Source organism: Phycodurus eques, chromosome 17, assembly GCF_024500275.1.
Source record: "Phycodurus eques isolate BA_2022a chromosome 17, UOR_Pequ_1.1, whole genome shotgun sequence".
NCBI classification, from domain to species: Eukaryota; Metazoa; Chordata; class Actinopteri; order Syngnathiformes; family Syngnathidae; genus Phycodurus; species Phycodurus eques.
The window spans coordinates 6,923,239-6,945,976 of record NC_084541.1 but is presented as its reverse complement, the minus strand read 5'-3'; the positions used below and the strand labels follow the sequence as shown (position 1 = coordinate 6,945,976).

Here is a 22,738-nt window from a genome sequence, read left to right as displayed (position 1 = left end):
TTGGACACTCAGATGAAGAGAGGGGCGGAGCTGTCAACTGATCACCACCTGGTGGTGAGTTGGCTCCAATGGTGGCGGAAGATGCCGGTCCGACGTGGCAGGCCCAAACGTATTGTGAGGGTCTGCTGGGAACCTCTGGCAGGGTCCCCTTTCAGAAGGAGTTTCAACTCCCACCTCTGACAGAACTTTGCTCATGTTCCGGGGGATGCGGGGGACATTGAGTCCGAGTGGACCATGTTCCGCGCCTCCATTGCTGAGGCGGCCGACCAGAGCTGTGGCCGTAAGATTGTCGTTGCCTGTCATGGCGGCAATCCCCGAACCTGTTGGTGGACACCAACGGTGAGGGATTCCGTCAAGCTGAAGGAGTCCTATCAGGCCTTTTTGGCCTGTGGGACTCCTGAGGCAGCTGATGGGTACCGGCTGGCCAAGCGGAATGGAGCTTTGGTGGTAGCTGAAGCAAAAACTCGGGCGTGGGAGGAGTTCGGTGAGGCCATGGAGAACGACTTCCGGACGGCTTCGAGGAAATTCTGGTCCACCATCCGGCGTCTCAGGAGGGGGAAGCAGTGCACCACCAACACTGTGTATAGTGGGGATGGGGCGCTGCAGACCTCGACTCGGGACGTTGTGAGTCGGTGGGGAGAATACTTCGAAGACCTCCTCAACTCCACCGACACGTCTTCCCATGAGGAAGCAGAGTCTGGGTTCTCTAAAGTGGGCTCTCCTATCTCTGGGGTTGAGGTCACCGAGGTAGTTAAAAAGCTCCTTGGTGTCAGGGCCCCGGGGGTGGATGAGATTCGCCCGGAGTTCCTAAAGGCTCTGTATGTTGTGGGGCTGTCCTGGTTGACACGCCGCTGCAACATCGCGTGGACATCGGGCACAGTGCCTCTGGATTGGCAGACTGTGGTGGTGGTCCTTATTTTTAAGAAGGGGGACCAGAGGTTGTGTTCCAACTCCAGGGGGATCACACATCTCAGCCTCCCTGGTAAAGTCTATTCAGGGGTGCTGGAGAGGATTGTCCGCCGGGAAGTCGAATTTCAGATTCCGGAGGAGCAGTGTGGTTTTCGTCCTGGCCAAGGAACAGTGAACCAGCTCTACACCCTCGGTAGGGTCCTTGAGGGTACATGGGAGTTCACTCAACCAGTCTACATTTGTTTTGTGCACTTGGAGAAGCTGTTCGAATGTGTCCCTCGGGGAGTCCTGTGGGGGGTGATACGAGAGTATGGGGTACCGAACCTCCTGATACAGGCTGTTCGGTCCCTGTACGACCAGTGTTAGAGTTTGGTCTGGCTGTAATTCAGATTTGTTTCCGGAGAGGGTTGGACTCCGCCATGGCTGCCCTTTGTCACCGATTCTGTTCATTACTTTTATGGACAGAATTTCTAGGCACAGCCGAGGTGTAGAGGGCGTCCGTTTTGGTGGCCTCAGTATTGCATCTCAGCTTTTTGCAGATGATGTGGTTCTGTTGGCTTCATCAGGCCGTGCTCTCCAACTCCCACTGGAGCGGTTCGCAGCAGAGTGTGAAGCGGCTGGGATGAGAATCAGCACCTCCAAATCTGAGACCATGGTCCTCAGTCGGAAAAGGGTGGAGTGCCCTCTCCGGGTCGGGGACGAGATCCTGCCCCAAGTGGAGGAGTTCAAGTATCTTGGGGTCTTGTTCACGAGTGAGTGAAGAATGGAACGGAAGATCGATAGGCGGATCGGTGCAGCGTCTGGAGTGATGTGGACTTTGTATCGGTCCGTTGTGTTAAAGAAGGAGCTAAGCCGAAACGCGAACCTCTCAATTTATCGGTTGATCTACGTTCCTACCCTCACCTCATCTTGTTCTTTCGGTCACGACCCACAGCTCGTGACAGAAAGAACAAGCTCCCCGATACAAAGGGCCGAAATGAGTTTCATGTCCGGGCTCTCCCTTAGAGATAAGGTGAGAAGTTCGGTCATCCGGGAGAATCTCAGAGTTGAGCCGCTGCTCCTCCGCATTACAAAACAGCCGACTGGCCCTCATCACAGATTTACCTTATTCCAAAATGCTCTCACCAGCCTCACCAGATTGCAGGGAGATGAGAGGCCTGCTTGTACAAGGCTCAATTTTAGGCACCATCCAAACCAGTGATGTTAGTCTATTTCTCCCCTTCATCCTTGTCATACTACGGCAAGGCACGTCACAGGAAGAAGCAAAATGAAAGTGTTCAAAAACTGTTTTTTGACCCATTACATTAACATTTTTGAAGAAAAAAAAAAGAACCCAAAAGAGCAACAAAGAAAAGAAAAAGGTAACGCTGCAAAAATCCCACTGTGCGTTTCACATTGACTACCCTTAACTGCATCAATAATACTCCACTATAAGTAAGCATTAAGTACAGTAAATATTCAGCTGTTACAAATGCTTATTGGTCAAACTCCCACACTTATTTTTTTTTTGTGGGGGTGGGTGGGTGGTGAATTCATTGCAAGCAGACAATATAAATATTGTAACACAGTTTCCACTACATCTAAAAAAAAACCTCACCTATGCAAAGCCAAGGCCATATATCAAGAACACCCAGAAATGTCGTCGACTTCTCTGGGCCGAGCTCATCTGAGATGGACTGAGGCAACGTGGAAAAGTGTGCTGTGGTTCCAACGAGTCCACATTTCATATTGTTTTGGAAAATCATGGACGTCCTGTCCTTTGGGCCAAAGAGGAAAAGGACCATCCGGATTATTATCAGAGCCAAGTTCAAAAGACAACATCAGATGTTGGTACAGAGGTGTGTTAGTGCCCATGGCATGGGTAACTTGCACATCTGTGAATGCACCACTGCATTGCAACGCTGAAAGGTACATAGAGGTTTTGGAGCAACAAATGCTGCTGTCTTTTTCAGCAAGGCAATGCCTAGCCACATTCTGCATGTGTTACAACAGTGGGGCTTTATAGTTCAAGAGTGTGAGTACTATGTCATTGAAAACGTGTGGCACATTATGAAGTGCAAAATACGACAATGGAGACCCCGGACTGTTGAGCAACTGAAGTTGTACATCAAGCGCGAATGTGAAAGAATTCCAGCTACAAAGCTTCAACAATGAGTGCCCTCAGTTCCCAAACGTTTATTGAATGTTGCTACAGTAAAAGGAAAAGTGATGTAAGACAGTGGTAAACATTGGTACTACATTTTCATGATCAACTGATTCTGATGAGGACACCGACACTTTAGTGACATACAACCCCATTTCCTCCATTCTTCGACTTTAATATTATGGACTTACACTTAGTTGTGTTTATGCAATTTGATAAGTCACCTTATTTCAAATTCCTCTCTAATTTTAGTTTTAACATAATTTTTGTGTTTGTCCGATTTATCCAATAAATGGTAAATGGACTGCACTTATATAGCACTTTATCTACACTATCACACTTTACAAAGCCTCACATTCACCCATTAACACACTAATGAATCCATCAGGAACATCACTGTTGAAGGGCCACTTAAAATGTTATATGTGATGATAACACCCACTTAAATTACATTTTACACAAAAAAATATATGTACTTTTAATGTACTTCAGTTATTAACTCGTGCTACAGCGCCAAACAGCCCAACACGATTTCACGGTAGTTCATATATACTGTATATTTACTATTGTACCCAATACAAACCTGCCCTCTAGTGGAGTACAAAGGAATATATACCTGTGATTTACAGTACTGTACCTAAATGTATCCAAGCTTAGTTTCACATCTTGAAATTAGATTAAACATGCATCAATCCATTCATCCATATTTTCATTACTGATTTGAGCTGAGCTGGCGCCTATCCCAGCTGACTTTGGGCGAATGTACGCCCAGAACTGGTTGCCAGCCAAACTGTATCTCCAAACAACCATTCACACTCAAATTCATGCCCATGTACAATTTAGAGCTTTTGATTAACCTAAGATGCATGTTGTAATGCGGAAGGAAGGCAGAGTACCTGGAGAAAATGTAAATTCCATCCAGGAAGGTGCGAGGCGAGATTTGAACCCACTGCTGAAGGCTCTCTCGACTGTCAGGCAGTTTACTACCCCGAAATATTAAACAAGTTACATTCACTGCCATTGACGGCTTTAGAAGTCAAATATCCATGTTAGCTGGGAAGGCTGGCAGTGAATGAGTTTTAAGCAAATATAGCAATCCATCCATCACCTGAAAAGCATTGAACATTTTAAAGTTCTGCCCTGCATCAGTCTAATTCAAGTATGACCTTGTCATTTGAATACTTTTGGAGGAAAATGTCATAGTGTTGCTTGAGATGTAGCTATGACAATGTAAGGGAATGGGCAAATTATTCAACATAGAAAAGTTTTCCGTCCTTTATTTTAAAGTAAACAGAAACAAAATCATTTACGTCATCTTTAAGAGAAAGAGGGCTAAAATGTCAAACATTAACAATGCGGCATCATTTACATTGTGCATTTATAATCTACTGTATATTTATTCTATTTCAATTGAACCTTTTACAAACTGCGTTGGACAGGCTTTTGTCTGTACCAAGGCTAAAAAAAATACAATGTACAACAAAAGAATACAAAAACAAAGAAACATATACTGTAGACACAGTAAAGTTGATCCAGGTTTTCTACGATGTATTTTTAATATATAATTTCAGTGAAGGCTGAGAATCAATCAGCAAAATAAAGGACACACTTCATCAAGGACCTAATGTAGATTGTAGCATACAGTGGACCCCCGGTATTTTATTTATATTTGGGGGTAGGACCAATCACGACAAAGCTTATTAGCGGTATATCCCCGCTTATTGAAGATTTTTTTCGGGTGAAAAAACAACAACAAAGCAAACATAAATGTTGTTTTTCAATGCAATTATAATGGGGATTAATTACTACTAGTCGCGGTCGGCCACTGTATTTAACAAAGCGCATTTGACGCAACCCGTCAGCATGACAGGCGCGACAATGTGCCTTTTTACTCCAATGACTCGTGTGAAATATAAAAATATATGGCACTTGTACAATCCAGCATGAAAGTAGCTCACGATTCAATTCACTGGTGTGCTTTTCTTTCTTTCCCCCCCCCCCCCCCACCCCAGAATGGGTAAATGAAATGCAACACTTTTTTTTTTTAAACTTGACAAAATATGTCCTAAAGTAAAAGATGACTTGTAGAAGGTCAAAGGAACAGTGAATTTTCAGTTGTAACCTGACACTGCATCCACAATATTTTTTGGGCAATCAATCCTGAGGCACAAAGCAGATGAAGAGACAGACAACAACAAGTACAACCCAGAGCCCATACAAGCGTCTGGGTGGGCTTAGTCAATAACACTCGTGTCACAATGTCCATAATTGATTGGAGGTGGTGGTCGCCATCAAAAGGGGTTTGTTGCGACGAAAGTACAAAGATCAGAAAAACAGATCATAGTGCAAATGAAACGAAGAACTTCAAAAGCAATCAGAACGAAGACACAAAAAGCATCAAGCAATTCACAATTGAGCAAGTTGGTTTTCAAAGTGCGAAAAACACTTCCCCTGGGAGGTGTTGGAGCTTGAGAGAAAAAAAATCTTAAGACTTGAGCGAACTTCAATTATGTTAAAGTGAAAATGCCTATTAATTCTGACGCAGAGAGCAAGCAAATCATTTGCATCAACTTCCATGATTCTTGGTAAAATCTGTACCAAAATTTCAAAATGTCCTGTCATAATGTTTAAATATTACATGCATTTATCTTTTACAAATCCCTTTTTTTTTTATTTTTATTTTTTTTACAGTAACTGACCAACCTAATATCCCTGACTTCTAATTTCAAAATTGATTATCCATCAATTTGTTGTGTATATGCAATAATAAGAGGCGATTAACCATTTATATAGTTTTATAGTCATAATGGCCCTCTGTGGGAAAACGGAATTATAATGTGGCCCGTGACAAAAATTAGTTTGAGAGCCCTATTCTCTTACTCTCATAGTGTTTCTCTAGTGTCATATTTCATCTTTTATTACCCCCATGTCAATCTAATCTGCCCAAGGCCTCCAGGATCTGGCAGATGTAATTTCAACTATTAGCAATGGTACTGTGTCTTCAACCAATCGGATTTCAAATTCATCCTTGCAGGGCCAGCGAGCTTAGTTTGGGGGGAAAAAAAACAAAACTACAAAAAACTAATTGCAGGGGGATTAAAGGCCAAAACACAAATATCTGTGTGAAGGCTCTCCAAAGGTTGAGTAGTTTTACTTTTATTTTGTGTGTGTGTGTAATAGCGGTTAGCACATCTGCCTCAGTTCTGAAGTTTAGATCACGTCTCCAGCATTTCTGTGTGGAGTTTGCCTGTTTTCCGTGTGCTTGTGTGGGTTTTCTCTGGGGTACTCTGGCTTCCCGTGTTCCAAGTTAGGTTAATGGAAGACTAATTGTCCATAGGTGTGAATATAAGTGTGAATGGTTGTTTGTATATATGCACCCTTGGAATGGCTGGCGACCAGCCCAGGGCACCCCGCTTCTTGCCCTAAGTGAGTTGGGATAGGCTCGAGTACACCCCTGTTATAAATGAGGACAAGTGCTTTAGCAAATGGAAGCATAGTTTTATTATACCGTGGTTAACGTCTCTTTATGACAGTTTGGAATGTTGAACACTGCCTGTACGGCAAATAAAAATTACCTGGCTCAGAAGCCAAGCAACAACACGTAAGATGATTTACTGACTTTGTATCTAAACTTTTACCAGTGCATCAGTATACAGCACGAATAAACACACTCAACATAAATGCTGCAAATATTTGCTTGATCTGTCCAAAAAATAAATGTTGATTACCTCGATGTCTATTGGTTATTATTTTCCCCCTTAACTCATCATTGGCACATTTTTTAATTTTTTTTTGGGGGGGGGGGGGGGGAAGCAAACAATACGACTGGTCTAGCTAAGGCATTTAGCATATTTGATGCTGTTAAAAAAATAGTCATTTCTGGTGAGATGTATGAAAATATTTAAGCACACGGTTCATTTAATTTCCTCTTGAACTCAAAGCAAATAAAGGTTGTTTCCAAGCCAGCAATTAAACAATTAATTTATAAATGTGAGATTTATAGTTGTCCACAGCTGCAGCACAAAGTAGAAAGATTTAAAGGCCATGTTAGAGACACGCACGCACACATGCACACTTTAATGCTAAATGTATTTGCTAATTGTATTCACATGCAGGAAGAGGGTGCGATTTGCAAAACTAATGCCAATTCATTAGTTAATTTTTAAGCATGTTTTGCTTTACCAGGAAGATTCCCTGTCACAGTAAAATAATTCGCCATTTGGTAAACTCCACCCATCTTCACCTAAATGTGTTCGAAACAAGCAAATACAATAACATAGCAATTTGAGCTTGTCTTGTTCCCCCGACACACACTTGCACAGCAAAACGGTACGGCACATTCTCTCCTGACGCACACAAATGATATTCATATTCACAACTTTCTGCCACAAGTGGGCTGGGCTTTAGCCGTCCTCTTCATTAGCCTGGATTTTTTCAGGGTTGGACAAGCTCTCGAAGCGTTGCGAGGCGAGGATGGCTTGATGAGACATGCTCTTCCTTGCAACGTCACTTTTCCTCCATAGGGTGATTTCCTGCAACATCATGAAGGTTTTTTTTTCTTTATTTCTTCAAATAAAGATATAACAGCTGAGTGGAACACAGGTGTTTTAGCCCACTTTTGGTGGTGATTTTTTGACTACATGTACTTTTTTTTATTAAAGGTCCCATATTTTGGCTATTTAGATCTCCATAGAGTGACTCTCTAACATGGACTTTTAAAAAAAGATGTTTAAAAAAAAAAAACATCTTGGTTTTATCATACAAGTGTCCAGAAAAGGCCCCTCTGACAAGTACTTCTGTTTGACCCAGTTTTGTAGCATGTAGAAGAACCGCTTGTGAGGGCACACGCGTTCGTTATGTTGACACCGCTGGCTCGGAGCGGAGAGGTAGCCGGAGATCCTCGCTAGTGACGTAGATAAGCTTGAGAAATTCGAATGACCTGATTTCAGGCCTCTCGGCAGAAAAAGGTCTGGAACTCAGGAATGCGCGGACGATTTGAATTCATATTTCGCACGTTTACTTACAAAGAGACAATATCACATCCCAAATACTCCAAAAATCCCAAAAACGTTGGTTTGGCAAAATATGGGACCTTTAACAAGCTAGAAAAGTGTACAAACATACAGTACTTTGTTGAAACGTAATATTTTTTTGGGACAACGGGCCATCTGCACACAGCAATATGCTGCCTTCCAGTCATTATACAGTTGTGGTGTAAGTACCTGGGGCTTAAACCAGGATAAGTGGAACATTTCTTAACTTCTACCCCTTTAAACAAACACACTATTAACATAACGATTCCTCAATTTGGTTGTATTTAATCATAGCTCCCGGTTTATGTTGTGAGGTAGGATTTAGCGGACTTTTTTTTTTTGGTTTTGTCATAGCTAAGACACATTTCAGGTGGTCAGACACAACACCACTGACCTCTGTTTGAATTGGAATCAAAGAAGTTGGCTGTTGTGTCATATGTTCATTTTATAAATTCATTCCATTCTTCTTTTGTTGTCACTCAACAATTAAATAGCTTCTCAGATTTGATGGTTTCGTCACAAACGTTCCCCAAAAGTGGTATGCTTCTCTTTCATAAATGTGGGAATGAAATTGCATTAAAATGTACAAAACAGTGAAATTTATCTTGTAATTTAAATGTAATTTAATAATGCCTAAGCGAGAAAGCTGTCACAGTGGACTTCTTAAGCTGGCGCTGTGGTTTCTTAGTATTTTGATGGATATTTATTGAATTATTTTTTTCAAATAAAATGTGCAGTGAGGTTCATGCGGCTGGTGAGGCAATGATATTAGTCCAGATTGACAAATTCATATTTGCCACTGAATTAATAGCCTGATATTAAACACTGACAAAAATAAATTATATCATTCTTTTCACACAATACTCGGAGGGTTGCATTTCCAGCAGTTGTGTTTCCTGTAGTGTTGTTGTGCTTTCCAATATGGAGATGGAAAGCTTGAAGATTGATTGATTGATTGATTGATTGATACAGAGCGCAAGACATCGATTTCCATGTGCATTTTAAATAATGCAGACACGAAGGTTTAGAAATAGCTCAGGCGAATTCTGACTGGTCACAGATGTTTCTGTAACACCTGGATGTTAGCTGGCTAGGCTAACAGCAATGGCAGCAGAGTGCACTCACGCCAGTAAGAGACAAAAAACGGATCTGTGGCGTTGGCAAAAGATTCAACGTGAAATGGTATTTCACCAAAGGCCATAGCGACTTCAGGAATCAACCCGAGCCTCCGTAAAACACAAAATGCCTTTCGCCGATGGCGGGATCATGAAAGATCTCACTGTGCTGGTGGAATCATTATTTCAGGACCCTAAACAAAAGACTGGCTCACTCGACGTACGGCTGTCCAACATGAACGTCATCAAATATAAGTTCAGAACCAGAATGGCTGAAAGTTTAGGGAATGCAACATGCTGTTTGTTACGTCAGTGACCGTTATTACAATTTTTATGCAGAATATAATTTTTTCTCTCCAAGTATTAAAATACACATGCTGCACAGGTGTACACTAATTTATATAATAGTTTGTTTTGGTGGAATCCGATATGGCATTGCTGAACAACATCAATGTATTTTTGAAAATAGATGTTTAAAGTTTTTCTAATCAACTTGTATTGTTTTGCATTAAACCAAAGGGGAAAAACACCATCTTATTGTTTTTTTTATGTTAATTACGCAATCATTTTACTGGACCGGCCCACTTGACAGCATGTCCTTTCGATAAAAATGGTAATAGTGCGACAGTAGGTGCCATGTTTACGTGACACAAAAATAATGAAACAATGGATTGCATTGGGAGTTCACCAGTAGACAAGCTCCAGTGTAGTATGTGTACCTGCTGTTTGAAATACCGTCTCTCCTCCTCATCGATGAGGACCAGGTTGAGGTAGTAGCGCACTGAAAACTTCTTGTTAATGTCCCTCATGGTGGGCGTTATCTCGTAGCCTGCTAAGAACAGCCTGATGGGGATGGACTCTCCTGCAGAGTTCAGAGGCAGACACAGTTTGAATTGCAGAATTGAATTTGCCCCTGCAGTTAAAGCCTTTCAAATTACCTCTGACTGGTGCGCCGTCCATGATTTCATACTTGGCTATGGTATCGTTCTCGTGGTAGACGTTGGGCCCGGTGCCAGTTGTTTCTCGCTTGATGATGTCTATCTCCATGTGCTTGATTTTAATCCGCACGAGTAAAAAGTAAATCTTGCCTACAATCACATCTTTTAGGTGATACCTGCAAAGGACATGATCTCCCTTTATCACACACACAAAAAAAATAAATAAAAAAAAAAGCTTTCAAACCACATGCAATATCAATGAAACAATCATACTTGGATTTATTGTACTCAAACTCTATGTGTAGACAGTCCTCAATGCCGACTTCCATCTTGATGGAGGAATTGATGTCGGGGTAAGTGCTGAGTGTGTGAACCACAATGTCCAACTCTTTGCTGATGTCGCTCAGTCTGCGGCTCACTGTGGCTCTCAGAAAATAGCTAGAAGCAAAAGAGTATTCTTGAAATAGAAATAGCTGTGCGGAAGACACATTTTTCTTGATATTTTCTGTCATCCAAAATAACAATTTAGGGCACACTCACACTAGGCAATGTATACTCCATATACTACAACCTGAGCCCAAAAAATAAACAAAACCAAAAAAAGCCTCTTACTTCACATATTGGACATTATTAGTACTCACACTGTACATATTTCGCTCATTGGGCACACTCATATCTCATTCAGGGTCCCCTGGGGGACTGGCACCAGGTATGGTGGGGTGTGCGCCGGGCCGGGTGCTGGCACATCTGTGCTGGTTTCCGAGCTGGCCGCTGGGCGCCCCCCCCCCCCCCCCTCCCTCCCTTTCACTGCTCTGCCGGTCCTCCAGTTTTAATACATGGGGTGCTGGTTGGCCTTGGTGGGGGTGACAGTTACAGGTCATCATTGCCCTGTGACCGTCTCGCCTCGCCCCCACCAGTTTCTCCAATTTGAATGCACTACACCCCACCATACACAATCACAGTAAAGGGATAATGGTTGCTTGTCAGGGACCTGGTAACCATAGTAATAGGGTGGGTATTCACATTGCTTGTGGTGGGATTACTAACAACAACACAGGTTATACTAACATATCAACTCACAGGTTCTAACGGGTGTTGAGACACTAAAAAAAATCTAACCGCACCAATAGTCAGTCAGTAGCACTGCCTTGCTCATTTACCCACATCCTGTCCTGCCTTGCAGCTAAACAGGACAAGATTAAAAAAACAAAACCAACAAACAAAAAGCTGTAATTGTTAACAAGTTTGTTCGTACGTTTTGTCCACAACAGTTGTGTAGGATCATAAAGCTTTATGTAAGGTAACAATTTTGTTGAGATGTTTTGGGGTTTTTTTGGTCAGATTTTACAACAATAAAGCTGTAACATTCCAATCCCACATGTACACATTCATTAAGATGTGGACAGCTAAGGATATTGTCAAGAATGTAGAACCACAATAAAATAACAGCATCACAGCTTCAATGTGATTGTGCAAACATTTGTGTCAGTCCCACAGAAAGAACAATACAGACTTAAATAGCTTCTTTGGTTGGGTTAGTGTTTTCGACAAATACGTTGAGTGAGTCAGTGGTTGCTTGACATGCATTTGTCAAAATGACAAATGTGTTATTTGTAAAATATGCACTTGTTAATTTTTTTTGTCAGAATTTTAATCGTGTGACAGCGCAAATTCAACACAGTTTTTAATCCATCCATCCATCCATTTTCTTTACCGCTTATCCTCACTAGGGTCGCGGGACAGTTTTTAATATTTTATGTAAATCCTGCTCAGTCGTTCCACCTAAATTTAAACTCAATGTAGTCAAATGTGTGAAATAAGTGAAATGTCCTTTTGTTTGTGCAGCCTTGGTTGATATACGCATTTCTATTTATTTGTTGACTTTTATACATCTTCACGAGGTGTCATGTTTCTCCTCATCTTGTGTTCAACTAAAGGGACATGTTTGCTTTAATGTGATTTATTAATTCCTTATTTACTCCTCAGTTCATGAAATGCACTTTGCACACATAATTATTACTATACTTTGGGCAGAGTGTAAATCCAGCCTTAATGTCTTTGGGAAAATGTGGGCGCAGGTTGAGACCAGTTGAGAATCCCTGCATTAGACTGTGTAGATGGAGCTAATGTTGTGGTTGGCTTGTGTAAATTCTTAACTGCAAAAAGTTGAAAAAGACATCTGCATATGAAAATGTATTTATGGATGGCTCAGTATTGAAAATAATTGCCACGCAATATCCAAAGCACTCAAGTGGAGCTCACCGTAATTTGACGTTCTGGCCAGTGTAAGCCTCATAGGGCTTTTCCACGTGTGTAAACTCAAAGTCAAACGTCTGCGACTGCGTGAGCTCCCCTGGTCGTGCCAAGTCCTTTACCAGAGACACAAACTCGTGGTGGTTTCCCCTGTCGTAGTAGAGCTCTGCAAGATATGAGTTAGTACTATCAGACAGCTGCAGTAGAACATCTTCAAACATTCCTCAGCTTTGTGAAAACTTTCATTCACATTCACTTCTGACAACTGCAGCCTGTGATCTGATGTGACAAGACAAGTTCAAGTATTAGTATTGACAGTGGTCTCTTTTATAAAAAAAATGTTTAAGCTAAAATATGACTGCAGTACTGACAAATGATATTCCTTAACTTGCAAAAGCTTCAGTAGCTTGACAAAAGAATCAATCAATTTTTATCCAAGTTCAAGTGCAGCAGGTGGCTGTAATGTTCCTAAATGCTGGTTTGTCAACAACCAGTCACTGTAAGCATCAACAAGAAGAAGAATTTGAATCCGCACCAGAACGCTGCCAGCAATACGTGCGTGCGCATTTTCGTAACACATCTTCTTCAAGGAGGACCATTTCTGTCCACACTGTAAGCCAACCTATTGAAATACATAGTAGGGATGGAGAAACCGGGGCTTTCTGAAGCAATGAATCACAGACAATTGACCTGCAATGGTACACTGCTTTGAAGCATTTGACACATCTAGAAATAGCTCCACCTGTAGGCTAAACCTGCATGTTGCTTTTCAAAGAAAGCGTTGACAAAGCTTCTTCCATGGCTGTCATGTGTCTCGCTGTTACATGTGTTTAATGAAGACCTAGTTGTCTATAATTGTCATTGTGTTCTTCGGTAGATAAATGCTCCAAAGTGACTATTACTATAATGTCATAATACATTAGGTGCCTACAGATTGGGAGGTAAAGCTTATTAGTTTTATTTATTTATTACAAGTTACATCAAAACCAATTTTTCTTTATATAGCACTTTTCATATATTCATCCATAGCATTAGGCCACTCTTTTGAGGTAGCTGGCCTCATACCCTTTTGAAAGGTAACAGGGAAGTAAAATGCTTGTGAAACAGGGATATTGACTGTTAGTCGCTGGCAACTTTATCTGAGGCAAATGGGTGATGAACAACTGTTTTGTTATGATAAAGTTGTGGGTGCTTGTCGTGTCTGGCACGCAATTGTCGCAACCTCAAAGATGTGTTTTTTGGTAGATGTAAGCTATAAAGCCAACAGGCCACCTTTGTATCCGACTTTTGAGTAACGGTGGTCGTTTCACGTGGTGCAACCGCATATGGACTTTTTGATGAATTTTTTTTATAAATGTATGCCGCCATCTAGTGATTGTGAAAAAGCTGTACACTTTAATTCCAAAATGCCACCACCTGGGTAATCAAACATATGAGCACAACTGTGTGTTTTTTCATTTACTAAATAAAACTAGGGCTTTGAATTTCAAAATAAGATCCATCCATCCATTTTCTGAGCCGCTTCTCCTCACTAGGGTCGCGGGCGTGCTGGAGCCTATCCCAGCTGTCATCGGGCAGGAGGCGGGTTACACCCTCAACTGGTTGCCAGCCTATCGCAGGGCACATACAAACAAACAACCATTCGCACTCACATGCACACCTACGGGCAATTTAGAGTCTCCAATTAATGCATGTTTTGGGGATGTGGGAGGAAACCAGAGGGACCGGAGAAAACCCACGCAGGCACGGGGAGAACATGCAAACTCCACACAGGCGGGGCCGGGGATTGAGCCCGGGTCCTCAGAACTGTGAGGCTGATGCTCTAATCAGTCGGCCACCGTGCCGCCCAAAATAAGATCCAGTAAATTTTAAAAAAGGGATTACGTGTTCACATCAAGTGCTTAACTTCAGAATAATTACTTGGAAAAAAAACTAACAAAATACAGATAATAGTTTGTTTTGATCATATTGGTAGAAGCAAAATCATGCATTGTAAAAATGCATTATACATAGGTAGAAGGGTTTTCCAGAATTTTGAGTTCAACTTTGGGGTTGCGTATTATACACGAGAAATTACGGTATGTGTGCTTCGCGGTTCCGCTGGGACCACAACAAGGGTCACAACCCGCAGCACCTCAATGCGAAAATACAAAAGACCAGTGCAACAATACAACACTAACTTATCTGATGAGCAAAAATGTTGCTTAAACGTAAGAGTAGCAATAGAGGATGTCTGCTCCGGAGATGGGTAAAGTAGCCAAACATTGTAAGAGTACTGTTACAAGTAAGAGTACTGTTACTTCACAATAATATGACTCAAGTAAAAAGTAGTCGTCCCAAACATTACTTGAGTAAGAGTAAAACGTACCCAGTGAAATAATTACTCAAGTACAGAGTAAATAGTGAGTAACTTCAGAATTTTTTTTAACCACAGCATGAACATCAATAAAAAAAATTACAAAATAAAATGTGAAATTCTGATGTTGCTCTGTGTGTGTATGCAAAGTCAAAACTACAAAAAAATAAAAAAACATCAATTTACTGCACGGTGTTTTCTCAAGTTATAAGTGAGCTGATACATCCACGTGTGGGCAGACAATGCTAGACAAATACTACAATACATGAAAGCGGTTATGTTAGTTCGTCTAAACGCACGACGATCAGCGGGGCAGGCTTATCTAGTGTGAAAACCTATGTCCAGGAAGCCCAATGGAAGACGACGTGTGATGTCAGACTTTCTTGCGTCGTTTGATTGGTGAACTAGACTTAAACGTCACGAGTGCTTAAATTGGATTGACGCAAACAGCACCCAATGCGGAAGTCGAAGTCGTAGTGTCGTGCACAAAATAGTTGATAAGCAATAATTGATCAATAAAAGTGGCAAGTGACATTTAGATCATTGTAACGGAGTAAAAGTAACGTTACTTCTTAACAGCAGAAGCGGCGGAAGTTTTTTTCTGGTCTCGTCAACTCCTGTGACTTATCCAAAACAGGTCCAGAGCGCACAGGCGGAACCTCAGGCCGCATATTAGTGGGCCGTGGAGTAATATTCACAATTAGACCTGTGTGTGGATGTGTGGAATGGCTCTAGCTGCCAGCATTCAAGGACTACAAAACAGCCTACGACGTCACCGTTAGCAACCCCACAGGAAAAACTCATTGGATCAATAAGATTCATGTAAATGGCCTATTTTGAGTTCAAAACGGCGAATTTCGATGAAAGGCAACTAATTTGCATGTATGTATTTAAAAACCATTCACACTCACATTCAAATCTATGGGCAATTGGGGGTATTTTTCTGATGTCTTCTGTTCCTTATGTTTACTGCATGATCATTCACTGTTTCATAGATAATTTTACACTTGAGACCACGTGAGTCCCGGATGCACATGTCATGGAAACAATGAGTCCCAACCAGGGAACAATGAGTCCTGCAACTTATCACAGAATACAGACACAGGAATCCTCCGCTATATCACGGCTCTTGCTTCGCTTTTACAGCTGTTACACTATTTTTTATAGTTTGTGCAATATTTTTGTTTTATTCATTGCTCTTGCTCTCTCTCAGTATGTGTTTGGGCCTGTCATTATAGCAAATATTTTTCGGACGATATATTTTCCCAAATACTATAACGAAAAAAACGATACTATCGTTGATGTCATTTATGCCACTGATATAATAATAAGCTAATAATTCAAGTACATCTTTTTAAGATGAATTCTCTTTTTATTCTGATTATTAATGAACATTGACATTCAGGTTTGTCTGTGCATTGTTGGCCAAGCTGCCGGGAAATGGGAACTGTCTCACCGTGTTTTCTGTTCCAGCTGAAAAAATTGGGTGGGATGGTTGTGTTTAAAATGGATTTAGTCCCCTTGAGGTTTTAAGTTGTTGTCGTCTTTGTTGCGACTTTATACAAATTCAACATACCGGCTCGTTGGTGTTGGGAGGTTGGCCGCGTTCATCTGGCTTGAATACAAAATGTTCCCACATCCGTCGCAGTGGCGTTAGGCTTTGGTACTAATTCCATTTATGCCGCTCAATTTTCTACAACTGCAGCTCTGCCCTCGCCGTCAGAAAACGTAAGCGTTGTGTCCGTGAGCACTCGCGTTTCAAAAGCACGCGCGCACATAAACACGCACACGGCCAATCAGAGGGAGGGTCCCTGCTCTTCATTCTCTCTGGTTGGTTTAGAGACTACGATGATGAAACCCATCATGTGTCTGCTTTCAAGTTGCGGAAATGTTTTTTTTCTTCCTCAAATGACTGAGCACCTGTACGCACATACACCGGATTTCCAGCACCACGCCAGAGTACTATGCCATAGCTCTGCATCAGAAGAGGCACATTGGTCGTACTTTATGCGTCCCTGCTCATTTTTGTGACGCACATCAAACAAGATCCCTGCTGTTTTACTTTTTCACTGTTTAGCGATTTACACGTAGCCCTTCAAAGACCAAAAGGCGCATGTGCACATGTGGTAGAGATACAGACAGTTCTCAGGACTATTTCAAACTCACTCTTGAACACCCACGTTTTCCCTTACAGAGCATCACATTTTACAAACGCAGACCTAGACAGCCTCTGGTATGTTTCTCAAGTAGTCGTAGTTTCTTGTAGGCTGAAATGTCGACATTTTGGCTAGACATAGATGACAGTGAACATAACTGTTCTTTTTTGTAAACTTGTCTATTTTCTATACAATTTATCCTCACTCGGGTCACGGGTGAGCTTTAGCCTATCTTTAAAGGTAAACATAGATTTCTGCCATGTTTTACATAAATAAAACACTTTGAAAACTTTGTGGAGTCACGCATAGTGTGTGTGCAGTCATGTAACTGCCTGGCTCTGTTTGAGTAGTCAAATGGAGTCAAACGTCACAAGTACTTGCGTTGGATTGGTGAAACAATGTCATGTGACACAAGACTCTCTGATGAGTAATAGATTATGGAAGCAATAATAAATATATGTAGATAAATGTATGTCGCGAGCAAAATGTAGCTTAGTGTAATGACGTAAAAGCAGCATTTCTACTTATTTAAAGTATTCAACTAAAAAGTAAAAAGTATGCTGCATTAAAACTACGGATAGACCGATTATCGGCTGGCCCGATTATCAGTGCATCAGCACTGCAGCATTTTAACGCATATTGGCATAGGCCTTTTTTTTTTTAGGAAAATCAGATGGTCGATAAGAGATTAAGTTAAAACTATGGAAACTTCAGATACATATTTATTGATTTATTCCTTCATTTTAACAACGTATGGCAACTTTATAAGAGATCCTGCTAACCTTGGGAACGCCGTGCACTTTTTGTTTGAATTTAAAATCAAATGATATGTGAAAGATTAACATCTTAACAATAACAAACTGTACTTACTGTAGAAAAGCTATTCTTATCTTCATAAGACATGGATGCTGAACCAGCGAGCTCGAAAACAACAAGCTTTAAAACAAAGATGTCTGTTGTCAGAGACAAAAAAAAATAATAATAATAAAATAATTTAAAGTGTTGCAAATCTGAAAAGGTGTTTAATTAACATGTGCTTAAAGACATTTAAACAAAGTGTTAAGTGTTGGTATTTGCCTTATTAAATATTTTGACGCCAATAGTTTCGCTGACTCCGAATATCAGTTATCGTTCTCCTTGACTAATAATAATCGATATCGGTCTTGAGGGGGGAAAAAAAAAACAAAAACAAAAAAACATACGACGAGTACACTATTCCAGAAGGTACTTGAGTATATGTAGCATAATAAGTGTATCACCTCTGATGTATGTAATGTTTTGCGTCTGTCAGCTTCGGCTACGACTTGGCCAGTGGCTTACCTATCTGGCCAACAAACTCCATCTTGATTCCGTTGTGCTCCAGCCGCTTGCCCGGGTGCTTGAGCGTGACGTTCACCTTTCCCGACACAGTTTCCCCGTCGTAGAAGAGAAAATATTTGTCCTTCCTGCCGTCCTCGCTTTTATGCTCAGCTTTCTTCCTCGCTTCGGCATCATTGAGAACTATATCGACGTCCGCACTCTGACCAAAACCAAAAAAGCTCATCACTGCTGGTCAGTTGTTATCCGCGAATGGGACTGTGACAAAATGCGCCCCCTTGACTTAAAAAGAAAGACTTAAGAAGAAAAGAAAAGTAATCGTTTCTGTTTATAGAGCAATTAGCTTCCCTGTTACTTGACTTCGAGAAGGCTCAGATGAGTAATTGCGCATGCGTCAAAAGTCATGTGGCGGTTGATCATTCAAACAAGTAGCTTTCCCCAAAGATATGCATTGGTAGATACACACGCTCCTTTAGAGCTCCGTGCCGACGACGACGCTAAGGAGGAAGGTCAAAGTCATCAGCGCGTTGACTGCTGTGGACTGCAGGAAACCCGACAGAACAAGGATGCCGGCACATTGTGCTGCGTAAGAGTGCGTGCAATGCCGTACAATTACGACAAGGGATCTGGGAGTAAACTTTTAGACGTAAAAGAAATTTTTGGGGGGCGTTAACACTTTGGCGTTAACCAAAAAAAAAGTTAACTGAATAAAAATACAGTGCAAAATTGACCAAGCTTCCACATAATTTCAATGTCCATGCATTGCCTTTGATGGAAATGCCGACCTTTCCAATATGGCCGTTACGGAGGCACGTCTCTTTGCGGGCTGCTACAACAGCCGCGCTGGCGTATCTTTTGGTCATATCTATGCCCCACCTCATTATTTTATTTATCTCTTCAAATAATATATTTGACGAGATAACGATTTAAAAAATGAAAATATGTAATGTCTTGTTTAATCGAGATGATTGAGTTGTTCATTTTAATTTATTTATTTAAACGTGCCTGCACTTTTAGGGCGCAATATTAATACATGAAATTTGTATGCCCGGAATTTTGCCTTACAGGTACCTTAACTCGTATCTTTTGCCTTGCATAACGTGCACGTCACTCAAGTTTTATTCAAGTGAGCCTTATAATTATTATTATAACAAGCATGTTTATGTCACTTAATAATAATAATAACGACTGGTAAGCAAATATGCCTCACAGTTTTCTGCGGGCACTCCGGTTTCCTCCCACATCCCCAAAACATGCATGGTAGGTTACTTGAAGACTCTAAATTGCCCGTAGGTAATTGGCTGCGATTGGCTGGCGACCAGTTCAGGGTGTACCCGGCCTCTCGCCCGAAGAGAGCTGGGATAGTCTCCAGCACGCCCGCGACCCTAGTGGGGAGAAGCGGTACAGAAAATGGATGGATAACAATAATACTAAACGCTCAACGCATTCGACTTTTGGATCCAAGACTGATCTGTAATTGCAGAGTAGCGCCTCTAGAGGTCCTACTTGAACAGTCAGTATATCACAACATGGCCCTCGTCCTTCCATTCGTCCATTTTCTGTCGCGCTTTATCCTCACCAGGGTCGCGGGTGTGCTGGCGCCTATCTCAGTTGACTCTGGGCGAGATGCGGGGTACACCCTTAACTGGTCGTCTTTCGCTCAATTGTTGTTCATACCAGCAAGTATGAGGTGCTCTTCGTATAAAGTGCCTCACCCTGAAAATAAAAATAAAAAATGTTGTCGTGTTTAGTTTCAAACAGTGTTTAAAAAAAACTGGGGTGAATTTTTCTGAGTCCTTTCCCCCCCCGCATATTAACAACAATATTTGTCAATTAAATTAAAATATGACATGTTAAAACTAGATGTTGACTATCTAAATGTTATGTCTATTTAAATATGTAATATAATATATATAATATATTGATGAGCATTCCTCAACTTTCTCAGTCTTTTTTGCCACCCCGTCCCAGCTTTTTTTGGGAACGTGTTGCATCCATAAAATTCTAAGTTAATGATTATTTGCTAACAACAATCAAGTTCATCCGTTTGAACATTAAATAGCTTGTCTTTTGTAGTGCATTCAATTAAACATAGGTTGAATATTCATTTGCTTGCATGTTGTTTAACACAACGTCCCAACTTCATTGGAATTGGGGTTGTAATAGAAGACCTGTCAACTATGCCTCCCTGGCATAAATAGATGAACAAAGACACATTATTCATTGTAAATATAATTCTTTGAGCAATTAAGTAAACAAGTATAAACAGTAAATGAACAGGTCATTTAAAGAGACACATTGCTTTATCTTGTGATCTGTTATCGTATTATTTTTTTTTTCCAAACTCGCTGATCGGTGATCGGCCCCCAAAATCCTGATCATGTAAAGCCTTTCGCCCACGTTGGCAGCTTCTGATGTTGAACTCCATCATTCATTCTTTTCAACGTCCAACATACAAAAGAAATTCTCAGATACAGTATATTACGCTTGGTTGTTTGTGTGTGTCGTTTCTTGATTACTGTAAAATATCTTATATTCGACGGCATCTCCCAGTATCATATTGGGAAATTCCACAAGTGATTCTCATGTTGTAAGAAAGAGCCCTCTAGCTGCTCAGATATGGCTGAGGGGTTTATTACTTACGATGGTATGCAAGCAGTAGACACATCTCATCAATGTGTCGGTTCATCATGTCATGCTGTGATATTTTGTAAATAGGTTCGTGTCCTCGTGTCAAGTGCGATTTTCTCCCATCCGTTTTCCCCCTTCACGCGCTTTCCCACTCACGCTATTCTGTCCGACTGCAAAAAAAGTGTGATGTCTATTCAGATCCTCAAGCTCACGCTGAACACGAGTAAGGTTGTCTCAGCAGTGCCTCCGAATTTTTTATTTTTTAAAATATGTTTTTAAAATGACATCCGTTTTGTTCTTCAGATACAGCAAATACAATTACCACAAGAGCAATGAAACGTTACATCGTTTATTTATAATAGAATTTAAGTGTTGACATTTTGAGTCTACTCACAGTAAATGCAACCAGGGTCATGGATGAGCTGGAGCCAGGATTGATCGCCAGCCAATCGCGAGGCAGTTAGAGACAAACAACCATTCACATTCACAGATGCATGAATGCATTCTGGTAATATTCTAACGTTTTTCCCAGTATGCGTTACAACTTTATTATTTTAACATTGAGACTTTTCGCTTGTAGAATAACGACTTTCTTCCGCGAGATTGTGTGATTTCCGAAGACGAAAAATATGGCAGCGCCCCTTGCATAGATTTGGAAAAGCAGCTATTACGAGACTAAATTTCCCTTTTCACAAGTCTTTTTTGCTTTTTCAGCAGCGGATTGTCGCTTCGTTCTTTCCTTCTTTTCCTTCACCAGCTCGCTAGCAGCGGTAACTCGCAGAGAGCCACGTGAGATTCGCGCCGCTACATACCAACGCCAAGTCGTCTGCCGTGGAGGAACCCGGCCCCCGCGTCAATGCCGCTGAAGAGAAAAAAGGCGGATTCTTCCCCTTCAACTGAGGATTTACTTGTTTCGACAGAGACACAGACTCTCCCTCTCAATCGACAAGAAACTGTCAATTACACTTGACTTGCTTCGCCAAGAGATCACCGAACTCCGAAAGAGTTTGACGTTCGCGCAACAACAGGGCAAAGAGCCAAGATTAGATAATACTGCACTTCGATCGAACATGATGTCAACGTCAGCGGAATTACAAACTCTTAGACTGGAGTATAAAATCTTGACAGAAGCTACGCTGGACATTCAATCAAGAAGCGCGCGCGACAATCTCATTTTCTCGGGCATTCCAGAAAATGTTCCAGAAGAACCCGAGGCGCAGATGAAAAAGTTCATGATGTCCGTGCCAAGATACAGCAAGATACAGTCGACAAGATTACCTTTCACCGTGTTCATTGATTGGAGGCCGTCGTCCGGGAAACCCACCAACGTCCCATCGTTGCAAAGCTTGAACACTTTCAGCAAAGAGTGTTCGTGAAGTCAAAAGGTCGTGAGCTCAAAGGGACTTCGTTTGGAACGAACGACCAGTTCCCCAAGGAAATCAGCAAGAGGTGTAAAATCATGTACCCGATGAAGAATCACCGTGAGAAAGGCAAATAGTGATACCAACGTCATGCCCTGGCTCTTCTAGATAAGTATTTCGTCTGATCTGTTACCATTACTAATTGTCAAAAGCGTATTGTATTCTGTTTCGTTCTGTCCACTTTTGCTTAGACAAACAAAATAACTGAATCACGCATGCCACCAGCAACAATTCTCACTCCTGTCTGTTTTCCTGCTCTGCTTGTTTCCACACACACTAAACGCACAAGTCGCTCAAAACTCTTCTTGCACTACAACCAACCACCACACACCATATTATCCCCTAGTCACTTAAGTGTTTGTTTTCTATGTTGTGTTTGTTCGCTACCCTTCTATATACCCTGGCTTTGCTGTACTGAAATATAGCATCTTCAGCACGCTTTCTCAATAACATTTGTTCACACAAT

General features: G+C 41.4%; 1 protein-coding gene across 1 annotated transcript; it reads right to left on the bottom strand.

Annotated features, from left to right (window-relative positions):
• Positions 1-7,296: 7,296 nt before the first annotated feature.
• Positions 7,297-18,595, bottom strand: vps26bl (vacuolar protein sorting 26 homolog B, like). The gene is made up of 6 exons (XM_061703016.1): positions 18,224-18,595; positions 12,401-12,557; positions 10,412-10,576; positions 10,139-10,314; positions 9,920-10,062; positions 7,297-7,584 (listed from the first exon to the last, which is right to left on the bottom strand). The coding sequence occupies exons 1-6, from the start codon at positions 18,444-18,446 to the stop codon at positions 7,456-7,458; spliced, it is 993 nt and encodes a 330-aa protein (XP_061559000.1). The 5' UTR covers positions 18,447-18,595; the 3' UTR covers positions 7,297-7,455.
• Between the last annotated feature and the right edge of the window lie 4,143 nt (positions 18,596-22,738).